This window comes from Ixodes scapularis, unplaced genomic scaffold (genome assembly GCF_016920785.2).
Source record: "Ixodes scapularis isolate PalLabHiFi unplaced genomic scaffold, ASM1692078v2 PGA_scaffold3__209_contigs__length_174095766, whole genome shotgun sequence".
In the NCBI taxonomy this organism is placed as follows: domain Eukaryota; kingdom Metazoa; phylum Arthropoda; class Arachnida; order Ixodida; family Ixodidae; genus Ixodes; species Ixodes scapularis.
Genome location: NW_024609868.1, coordinates 48,051,467 through 48,063,673, shown reverse-complemented (window position 1 = coordinate 48,063,673; position 12,207 = coordinate 48,051,467). Strand labels below are relative to the sequence as shown.

General features: G+C 40.6%; 1 protein-coding gene across 1 annotated transcript; it reads left to right on the top strand.

Annotated features, from left to right (window-relative positions):
- Nucleotides 1-8,741: 8,741 nt before the first annotated feature.
- On the top strand, nt 8,742-9,744 carry LOC121047021 (the record flags this gene model as incomplete). Its single annotated transcript, XM_040501823.1, has 1 exon — nt 8,742-9,744. A coding segment is annotated over one exon (894 nt), but the record flags the coding sequence as incomplete, so codon positions are not given.
- Nucleotides 9,745-12,207: the final 2,463 nt, after the last annotated feature.

The window sequence follows — 12,207 nt, the reverse complement described above, 5'->3', positions numbered from 1 at the left end:
TAATTATGAGCTGGTACTTCGCATGCTTTATTTCCTATAGCACCCTAAGAGAAGTTGTACCTACCACTCCAGGCTCCTCAAAGACATGCGAAAAGCACATCAACATCAAAAAAACGAGAAAAAAAAAGGGGATTGTCACCTTGAAACAAAAATGCATAGAGAAGTCTTCAAAAGTGACTCCAAAAAAGTTATAAAGTAAACTAATAAAGCCACAACAACTTGCATATTACAAATTGTAGATTATGTGTATTATGAATTTGTATATTATAATTGTATATTGTAATTTGTGTAGTATGTTAAGGTAAGCTAGTTGGATAAGCATTATGAACAATAAATATCGCGAACGACAGACAAGGGCATGAACATTTACAATGAGGGGGCCATTGATGTAGCAATGCGCCGAGAAACTGAGGGAGAGGAGGAAACGATAACGCGTGGGGTCGTCAGAACTCTGTGTTGTGGTTCGAATGATTAGGAAGATACAGGAACACACACTATAGCCACGTTCGGTTCGCCGGCATCCCCTGAACTGGTGCACAAAAGTATAGGGCCATGTACTTCCGGTGTGTGTATTTAGAAAAGACCGGAAGTGCACCACCCTACACTTTTCTGCACTGGCGCAGGAGGTGTGGGTAAATTGATAGAAGCTATTGAATAATGACGAATTATGTGTAAGGCACGCAGAAGTTATCGCGACGAATATACAGAAAGCTGAAGTATCGTTTACTATATGCGCTGTGTATAGACCGCCTAGTGGAAGCTTAAGTCTGTTTTATGAAGTATTCCACAAAATAATGAACTCCTTTAATAACAACGACTACATCGTTATAGCAGGTGACTTCGATATTGACGTCATGAGCAAAACAACATTTGGAATCCAAGAATACTTAGTCATATTGTGTAATTATGGGTTACGAAAAATGATTGACGGCTCAACTAGAGAGGAGTCTCTTGCTGATAAAGTTACGAAAACGGGCATTGATCACATCGTAGTACGCACAGGCAACTTCATGTCTATAGGTGAGATCATACAGCAAAATGTAGCGGATCATTATTTGTTGCTCTAAGAATAATAGACAAAACTACTACGCGTAAAGCGGAAGAGCAGGAATTCAGACAAATTTTGGACAACAATAAAGTAAATCGCAGTATAAAAATATAAAACTTAAATTCCCTATAACAACTCAATCACATATCGCTCTATGAAACGGTAGTGGAGACACTCGGAAGTATATATGAACGCTCGAATATAACGATCGAACTAAAACATGGGAATGCTAGTAACAAATTAGTTAGGAAAAAAACTATGGAATAGGTGCAAGAAATATCCCGACGATACGTTATTAAAGGAAGAGTATAGGCAGCTACGAAACAGGGTGAGAGCAAAAATTAGGGTGTCGAAAAAGAAGTTTCATATGACGCAACTCAGCCAGAGTGGTAAAAACATAAATTAAGGAAACATGAAATGTTGTAAACCAAATCATTGCAAAACCACCCCGAGTCAGTGCAGACCAGTGTATAAAGAAACATTTCGATGTAACCGACTTTGACTCGTTGAGTAACGACTTCAATAATGTTTTTGTTAAACATATGTAAAATCTGCGTAGTCGGGTAAGCAGTACTGCAGTGAAAGCAAATTTATTGGGATATTTACGAAACTCTGCCTACATTCTACGGATAACAAAATTGGATCTTCAGGACATAATTTGCACAATGCAAATAACAAGGCCGGCAGCATATGACAAAATAAGGGTCAGAGACTTGAGGGTCAATTTCAACAGCTTGAAGCAAATCATCCTTGCAATTCTGAATGGAATATTTGATACGGGAAAAATACTGGACAAGATAAAAGTTTCAATAGTTAAACCAATTTATAAACAAGAAAAAAAAAAAAGAAATCAAACCACAGGCCGATTGCGTTGTTGCCAGTGATCTCCCAGATAATGGAAAAGTTTGTTTTAAAAACCATGACCTCGTTTTGCGACAGGTTCTCATTGATAAACAGCGGTCAATATGGCTTCCGACAGCAGAAAAGTATGACGCTCTTGCTGGAAGACGTGACGGAATTTATAAATGAGAAACTAGATAACAATCAAATAGTACTGGCAATATTCTTAGACCTAATGAAAGCATTCGATACGATTGATCATTCCATATTACTTGATAACCTCGAAAATCTGGGTTCAGAGGACCGTATTTCAGACTCTTTAAAGACTGCTTTAACGACCGCACTCAAAGAGTCAAAATTGGAAACAATGTCAGTGAGGCCGTCGACCTTAACTACGGTGTTCCACAGGGATCGGTATTAGGCCCAATGCTCTTTAATATATATGTGAACGACCTCGCTTTGCTGCATTTGAACTCGAACATTTATCAGCACGCTGATGGAACGGCTCTAACATCAAACAAAAACTACAATATTGCAGTGTCCTCTCTACAACAGGGTATCAACCAAATTATGACTTGGTTTTCAAGAAATTATATTTTCGTAAACACAAAAGAAAACTACTCTAATGAGCATCTCGGCCCATCAAACACGTATTAATCTTAGGGAACCGATTTTCTTACATACAGCAGAATGTAGGAATTGTCACTGCTCGTCTTACTGTACGCTACAAAAACCAAGTGCCTGGGCATACATCTCGACAAATGTTTGAATTGGAATGTGCACATAGATCACTTAATGAGCCAATTGAGGGTAATCGCATCATACCTGTGTAGGCTGCAAAGTTACGCGGATCCGAATCTGAGGCAACAATCTACCAAATGCTAGGTGAGTCGAAATTGAGATATGGAATAACCATACATGCTTCCAGATCCGATTTTAAAAGGCAAAAAATAAATAATACGATAAAAAGGATGGTAAAGAGTATCGTCTACGGAACGCGGCTTGAGCATAATGCATTTGAAAAGCAGCTCTCCGACCTGAATTTATTGCCAATAGAAAAGCTTTTGAGGTTTGTTATTCTGACAAAATATTACTTCACACCGGATTTTAAGCCAGAGGCAACGGGACAAAAGCAACTCAGAAAAACTGAAAAATTTTATTGTTCCGAGAATGTACACATATTATGGAAAGAGGTTAAGGAAATATTATATACCGCGTTTTTTCAATGAACTATGGGGTAATCTGCAGAGCCTGTCGTCGTTTAAAATAGCAAAAAGAGAAACAATGAAATAATGTCAATGTGCGCGCACATAAACACCAAGTATGTGTTGCTGATTTATTTATGATTTGCCATAACATGAACTCGTAGTGCTTTTTTCATCATGTGCTTTTTGATTTCGCAATGTTTAAAAAAAAAGGAAAAGAAAATGTGCGCAGGGTTTTGTTCCGAAATAGTTTGCCCCATTCAGTGTCAATGATTCTTGATTGTATAATTTCAAAGGCACAGCTGCTCCGTTTTGTGTATATTATTTTACTGTTGTTGTTGTTGTAGTTTCTCTTTCTTTGTCCAGTGTAGTCCGGTGTACTGCCTGTACTAACACACAAGCACAAAAGTGCTTTCGTAGAAGGGTTCAAATGTTCGTAAAATGAAGCGAAAATAAACTATCACTATTACTGTTACTATCTACAGACACAGGCACATTGACATAGACATTTGGCTCTAAACTTCAAACGAAGTTCAGTCCTGTAGTGTCTATGTGTTGCTGCCCATGTCTGTGCTTCGCGCTATTTATTGTTCATAATACTTTATAATATAAAATTTCATATTTCGAAACAGCTTGTGAAACACGTATGGTTGTAGCATTCTTGTAGCACAGAGATTAATGCCAGACCAGAGAGGAAGGTTAGCAAAAGTGACGTCATCACTTTTTGCATTCGATTACATCACGACGCCTTTGACAGATAACAAGTGGTAAAAAGGCTCACAGCATGCCCTGTGAAAATTGCAACACGGCTCGTTTTTTGTTTTCTGAAATAAAAGCGTCGTACTCTAAATCCTGCCAAATTTCAGTGTGAGAACCGAATTTAGAAGAGGAAAAACTATAAAAGGTCGCTCTTAACTCAGCGGTTTTCTGTGCTCCAGCTTCCCCATAAAAATAATTTGTAAAAGGTCATTCTTATTTTTCAATGTTTTTAGGTATAGCGAGGTAATCGCAAATGAAAATTTCGTCCTAGCTCCGTCTCCTGTTGCTCAGCGGGCGCAAAAGAGAAAGTGAAGATGGTGAAAAAACTAGCGAAAGTGACATCATCATTGGTGTTGACCCTTGCTCTGTTTTCAACCGTACCATCTTGTAATGAGCGGCCAATGAAACTTAATTCAGCGAGGGCCGGCTATAGCCGGCTACGAAATGCCAACGATGACGGAACGACGCCTATGACAAATAAGAGGGGCATCACCCCGCGCGCTCTGCGGCAATTGCTTCGCGTAATTTTTCGAGATAAAAAATGGTTTACGTTATATCCTGTCCAATTTTGGTGCAATACCCAAATTCGCGCGCAAAAAAAAATGTTAGGATGCCGCTCCAACCCAGCCTATTGTTTTAAGTGTTTTTGCTTGTCCTTAAAGGGCCTCTGACACGCCAAAAAAAAAAACTTTTTTTTTCACGCTAGGCGTTGAAATGGCATGTCAAGACATTACAAAACAATTGTTTCATTAAAGAGTTGCGTAGTTTTTTTTATAAAAATAGAAATAGGAGGCCGAATTCAAAGTTACCGCCAGTGCACTGTGACGTAACAATGTACCACAAGGTGTCGGGGCGGTCAGAAGGGAGGCATCGACCTACGTCACCAAAAGTGGGTTTGCAGGAAGTCACGTGAGTTTCACTCCTCGTGCTCTCCGCAACCGTGCCTAAGACTTTTTTCCTGCTCTTTGTACGAGCGATTGTAGAAAATGAAGTTTCAGTTCCACTAGCTATTTATCGCTGCACCGTTGATTAGTTTGCGTGCTGTAAAAGTTAAAGACGAAGAGTCAGTAAGGTCAGTGATGAAGGCGTTGCGAGTACAATCCAGTGTACGAGTGCATGCGATCAGTCCGATGATACAGAGCTATGCTGGGTGCAAAAAAAGCTATCAAGTCTTGAAAAAAAAAATTTAGAACGCTCGCAGAAATTAGGATTGCTTGCGTACGACACGCGCAATTGCATTGCTGAAGGTTCGGATAGCGTTGTCGTCGAATCATTGTGTACTCTCCAGGCTTAAGATGTCTGCCGTCCCTCGGAAATGCATGCAGTGTGATCTCTTCTTCAGTTGCTAAAATACCGGGATAGTCCCTCACACAGCACCTTCTAGGCATTGTAGTTGATCACGTCAATGCACTGACTCCTCTTCTTCTACTTTTACAGCAACATTAAGCGATGAAAAGCAAATAAAGGAAACCTTGTCTGCTAGGATCGCTCGTGGAGGTGCGGAGAACAACAGAAATATTAAAAAAAATATTACACGCGCTCGCGGTAAGCACGAGGAGGGATACAACTCACGTGACTTCCGGCGATTCCACCCTTCTGACCGCCCCGACACCTTGCGGGACACTGTTACGTCACAGTGCACTGGCGGGAACTTTGAATTGGGCCTCGTATTTGTATTTTTATAAAAAAAAAACTACGCACCTTTGTAGTGAAACAATTTTTTTCTAATGCCATTTCAACGCCTAGCATGAAAAAAAAATATTTTTTTTTGCGTGTCAGAGGCCTTTTAAACAACCATGCAGTGACTACTTATATGTTTGTCATACTATAGGGCTGTGTACGAAGTACATAACCTTGCACGAAAAGAAAATAATTGTGATTATAACCTTATGGTACAGTTAACTAGTTTTTAATCTGAACTGGCGAGCGAAGAGATTCTATCCTATTTTTGTTATGTAAGCTTCTTGTTTCTTAGAGCGCAGCTCTTAGGGGCCCGTTTCCGGCTTAAGCGGCGTCGGTGTCGCCGTCGCCGTCCCTGTCGGTATAACCCTAAGGTCACATGACCCCCCCCCCCCCCCCCCCGAGGTCACGCGACCCCGCCAAGGTCACGTAACCCCCCCCCCCCTCTTCCGAGGTCACGTGACTCCCCAAGGTTACGTGACTTCAAGTTCAAGTGACCCCCCAAGGTCACGCGACCCCCCCTCAAGGTCACGTGACCCCACTCTCTCCTCCTTCTCAAGAGCTGCGCTCTAATTCGGTGTTACAGGGAGTTGTAAACGGCTTTCATTTTTTTCCGAACCGCAATCAATATAATTTGAGTTTAAATTGACTTGACCTCCACCGGAACAGTTCCGTTACCGTTGGCTGCCGAACTTTTGTCAACGCAGGACGCTTGAACCGTCACATGACCACAAGCAAGTCCAATAAGGCCATTCGAGACACGTACTAACTGCAATATATATATTTTTTTCCGTTTGATTTTATGTTTGGCTGTAAATGCAAGCGATATATGTTGTCCTTATACGAAGTGAATATACAAAAAACAATATATAAATCTAAAAAATGCAATATTATAAAGTAGGGCTGGGCAATTAATCGATTAACCTTCCGATTAATCGATTAAGACTTTAATCGCAATCAAATGTTTTAACCAGTTAAACGGTTTTTTAATCAATACATAAAAAGAAGTCAACTGGACGCACGCATGGCTCTATCCTGGACGACCTGCTCGAACTAGGGGTGACTCATGCCCCTCTTTTCTTAAAGAAAACGCTGCGTGGCGTGTATCCGGTCGTTCTGTCCCCAGCGGTTTTCCGTTCCCAGCCAGGCGCTATGAGCAAGGTTCAATTCTCGCGCTCGCGAAGCGTCACGTGTTCGAGGATATACATTACAGTTCTGCCGAAGCCAGACTAACAAGCCCGGCCTACAACTGATCCCCGCGCGACCGCGAAACTTCACGTCTTGAGGATCTATTACAGTAAAACATATAAAATAGCGCAACAGGAACAAGGACAAGAAGTAAACAGGACAGGCGCTATTTTATATGTTTTACTAAGATGAACCAACTAGCCCAACAACGTACCTCACTGATCTATTACACATCCTGCGCAGGCAAGACAAACAAGCAGAAAAACAAGCTCGGAAGCTAACAACGCCATGGTTACTTATTGCAGTATTCGGCCCGCCCGTAAAAATGGACGAGTTCACGAGTATGAAAGGCAATCTCGCTGGAAAGTTTGGGTTAAAAGTAAACTCCAGCGGTGAAGTTCTTAACTCGAAGGAAGTCCACTGCATCAACTGCGAAAAGCAGTTTTCATATACAGTGGAGGCTTAAGTTCGCTTCAGTATCACCTACGAGCGAAGCACCAATGTACGCCGCTGCAGCAAGGACCATTCGCCAAAACGCAGACAGCAATCAACGCCTTCTCATCGAGGCCCCTTTTTCTGAAAAAAGAAGAAAGCATCACCTAAGCTCTGACTTCTTGTCTTCCTGTCGAAGAATCTGGACAAACTTCTTTCTCTACGGAGCTGGAGCAAAAATATTTGAGTCTTTGAATTGTTGAACTATATCCTCAATTTGAATGTCCTTTGCGCCGTGTACAGAGAGTAAAATAGGTCTTCAAAGGCAAGCCGAGTTGTTGCACTCTTTTTAAATTATTATTTATAAAAATCAGCGCAACCGATTAATCGATCAATTAATCGATTAAGGTGTGGCGATTAATCGGGTTAAAATTTTTAATCGACGCCCAGCCCTATTGTAAAGTATTTTATGTTTGATGTGTTCTTGTGTTCTTATCAACGTATATTTTGTAATATTGCCGCGCGCGCAGCTGGCTAAGTATACAGCGTGCCCGTGGCAGAACGGTTGTCGTGCTTGGCTCCCATACCACGAGCAGAGGTAAATACCATATACCTTCGCCAATAACTCCTCCGAAAACCCATTGGAGCGGCGGCGAACGGGACAGTGGCGACTCAGCGGAGGCAGACGACGCAATGGAAAAGTATAAGCTCCGCGACGTCCTCGAGCTTTGCGCGCCCCGTTTCGTCACCCCAACAGCTGAAATAATTTATTACGGCCAGTCTGCTTGAAAAGTGGAATTGACTGATCCCAACTGCAAGGACATTCAAATAAGAAGGCGCGCAAAAACAAAACTATAGCAGTTTATTTAGCGCTCTCAAAGGCCACTCAGGGGATCACACGGGTTTGAAGCGTATCTGGGAAGCAGAAACAGCGCGTTTAGCTACTCGAACTACGTCGTAAGAGGTTACTGTTTATCCGTTACAAACTGCGTTGTCACAAGAATAAGTGATAATTAAAACGTGTGCAAACAACATGTCAAGATTACCAGAGCAAGCGTACCAGCCGCTGCAGCATAACAAAAACAAAATGCAACGAGAAAAATGATCGTGAAAACATTTTTCGAACTTTGCTGGAAAGATACGGTCCTCATCGCAGACGAAAATAAAAAGAAATGGAGAACAGTCCCAAAAAACGGCGAATAAAATAAAGTTAGCACACGATACAAAGATACAAATCACCCAGCGAAGAAACTTTTTTAACGAGTGGGCTTGGCGGCAGCACGACCGGCAGCATGCTCAGCAACCCATTCTGTTTCCTGGTACAGGTCGTATCAGTTCTACTCGGACACCAAACGGCATCGTATGGCTGCTTTCAAGCGACAAGTCCCGATAGGAACGACGGGCTTGGCTCCGAATCTTCTGCTCTGGGCGATCGCTGCGTCATCGTCGAGCCTTTCGTGCCCCTCATCAGCGAGTCTTCGTTTGTGTCGACATCGGTGACGTCCCATCACGTGGTTCGCCTGAAAGCTACAAGAGCGCCAGCGACACCGGACTCTCTCAGTGGGCTTGGCGGCAGCACGACCGGCAGCATGCTCAGCAACCCATTTTGTTTCCTGGTACAGGTTAGTGAATATTTACCTTGTGGCGGTTATCGAAGTGATAACCGTTTTTTGGTGCTGCTGCCTTGCCAACCTACTGTAAAACGCTTGATAAATTTTGCTACTTCTGTTATTTCTTGGCCGCGAAATTTGTTGGTCTGTGGTGATGTGGAGGCAAATCCAGGGCCCACCGACAGAGAGCTTTTGTTGGAACTTCTTGCCGGCCAGAGCAAGATGAATGATACTGTTCTAAATGTTCTTTCCTCTCAAAATGAAATTAACAAAAAAATGACTGCGTTAACTGAACGAATTGATGGACTGGAGCGGCAGATAACCGGTTTAAACGCGGTGACCAAGCAAATAAAGGACATAGAAGCCGCAGTATCAGGATTTGACGCACAATTATCTTCACTCCATGCTAAAGTAGATGATTTAGAAAACAGAAGCCGCAGAAATAATTTGATAATTTATGGTATAGACGAGTCTAATACTGAGACAGTTGAAGAGCTTGAAGAGAAGGTAAAAAACGAGGTTTTTCTACAAAAACTAGGAATAACAATCACCGGAATTGAGAGATGCCATAGGCTTGGCCGAAAAGTTGAAAACAAGCCCCATCCAACTATCCTCAAGTTCATCGATTACCGGGAAAAATTAGCAATATTAAGGTCATCTTATAAATTAAAAGGCACTAAGGTATCAATATCTGAGGATTTCTCAATCAGAGTTCGCGAAATTCGAAAGCATTTATGGAAAAGTGCGGCTAACGAGAAAGAAAACGGAGCAAAAGTTAAACTAGTTTATGATAAGCTGAATGTGGACGGTGTGCTGTTTGGATGGGATGAAGGGAAGGGTTCACGCTTCAAGATAAGCAAAACAGATAAATGACGGTGTAGAAGTGCTTCTCGGTCATTGCGCTTGTTGAATGTCAATTGTAGAAGCGTCCTTAACAAGGCCACAGAGTTGGAAGGAATTTTGCTCTGTCATGATCCTGATATCGCCGTTCTCACTGAGACTTGGTTAAATGCTACGATATATGACAGTGAATTTGTCCCTGCTGGCTACAGCGCACTCAGGAAAGACCGTGGTAGTAAGGGTGGTGGTGTGTGTATTCTTTTTAAGAACTTCCTAAATATAGTGAGCATGCCTGAAATACCTGATACCGAGTGTATTTTTTGCAAAGCGTACGATGGTAAATGTAAATACATTATTGGGGCATTTTATAGACCCCCTGCATCTTCTACGGCTGTTCTTGATAATTTAGAAATGTATCTCGATACACATGTGAAGCCTGGTGATCGAGTTATTTTGGTAGGAGATTTTAATTTGCCAAACGTTGACTGGTCAAATTTTTCACTGAAACATCAAAATGATAACTTAGGCGAAGCAATGTTAGACATGGCCTTTAAATATGACTTACTGCAGGTCGTTGAGGATTTCACGAGAATCCAAGGAAACTCTGCATCTATACTTGACCTTGTTTTTGTAAGCGGTACAATTTCGTCTAAATCTAGATGTGAAGTAATCCCTGGTATTTCTGATCACAAAGCAGTATTGTTAACCTTAGATGTTTCTGTAAATAGAAAAACCAAGTCGAAGTGTTATCCAAATTTTTCTCGTGCAGATGATGTCTCTATTATAGACATGCTTTCATTTAATTTAGACGATTTTGTAAACAATACTGGTGATGTAAATGATTTTTGGAATTTGTTTAAAGTTATTGTAAGCGACTGTATTGACCGTTTTGTGCCAGTAATTGTAAAGAAGCAGAACAAAAAGAACCCCTGGATTTCTAGAAAGGCCTTACAGTTAAAAAGACAATTGAAACGATTGAAAAAGAAAATGAAAACAAGCGCCGACTCGTGTGAACTGTCTGAAAAATTTCTTGATCTTTCTTTGGAACTTAAAACCCAAGTTACAGTTGATAAAAGTCGGTATTTCGGCGAATCTTTGCCAAACTTCATATCTACTTCACCGGAAAAAATTTGGCGATTAATATCTCCACATTCTAGAGATTGTGATGTTTTCGAAATTGGTGGTAGCTTAACCCATGACGAAAAAATAATTTCAAACGCATTTAATAAACATTTTAAATCGGTGTTTACTCAAGACGATGATGTGTTACCAAATTTTGACGCTGACTATCCACCTATGCCTGATATTGTAATTAGTGAATGTGGTATATTGAATATGCTTTTGAAATTGGATGTAAAAAAATCCCCTGGGCCTGATGGTATCCCCAATGAATTTTTATCCAGGTATGCTGAATGGGTCTCAAAATATTTGTTTGTTTTGTTTTCACGATCGCTGTCCGAAGATCAGGTTCCAGACGACTGGAGAACTGCCAGAGTCAAACCACTTCATAAGAACGGAAACAAGCGCTGCATTCAAAATTACCGTCCAATTTCATTGACTTCAACTACTTGTAAACTTCTTGAACATATAATATATAATCATTTATCAAAATTCCTAGACGAACACAACATCTTGACTAAAAATCAGCATGGATTTCGAAAAGGTTTTTCAACATGTACTCAATTAATTGAAACTGTTCACGATTTCTCGTGGGCAATAAACAATAGAAAACAAATTGATGCTATTTTTATGGATTTTTCGAAGGCATTCGATAAGGTCTCGCACAAAAAGTTACTATACAAATTGGAAAAAATATTTCAGAACACACAGTTAGTTAGATGGATTTCAGCATACCTTTCAAATCGTCGACAATTTGTAGTTTATGGTGAATATTGCTCTGAACAACTTTCGGTTGACTGGCGTTCCCCAGGGCTCTGTGCTCGGACCTCTCCTTTTCTTGTTGTTTATTAATGATATAGTAGAAGATGTTCCGGTAAAAATCAGGTTATACGCTGATGATTGTATAATTTACTCAGAAATAGCTAGTACTTCTGATCAGCTTTTGTTGAATAGAGCTTTTCAAAAAATCACGGAATGGTGTACGCAGTGGCAAATGACTGTTAACTTTGAAAAAACTGTTTATGAGAATTACACATAAAAGAAATCCTTTAAAATTTGTTTGCAATACTAGTAATATTCTTCTATCAGAAGTTACACAATATAAATACCTTGGATTATGGATCACTCATAATCTTACTTGGACAAAACAGCTTGACTACGTAACTTCAAATGCTCTTCGAAAGTTATTCTTTCTTAGAAGGACTCTAAGACTTTCTACCCCTTCCTTGTGTCTTTTAAAATATAAAGCCATAGTCTTGCCAGCATTAGATTACGCGGCTATCATTTGGGATCCCTTCACCAAACTAAACATTAACAAGCTGGGTCGTGTGCAGAAAAAGGCAGTTCGCTACATTTACAATAGCTTTGGACGAACCTCTATAACCGAACTTTTAACCAGAGCTAACTTAAAGTCATTATCTCTCAGAAATCAGCCTTCTCGACTAAAATTTTTGTATCAATTAATAAATGGACATTATAGGATAGA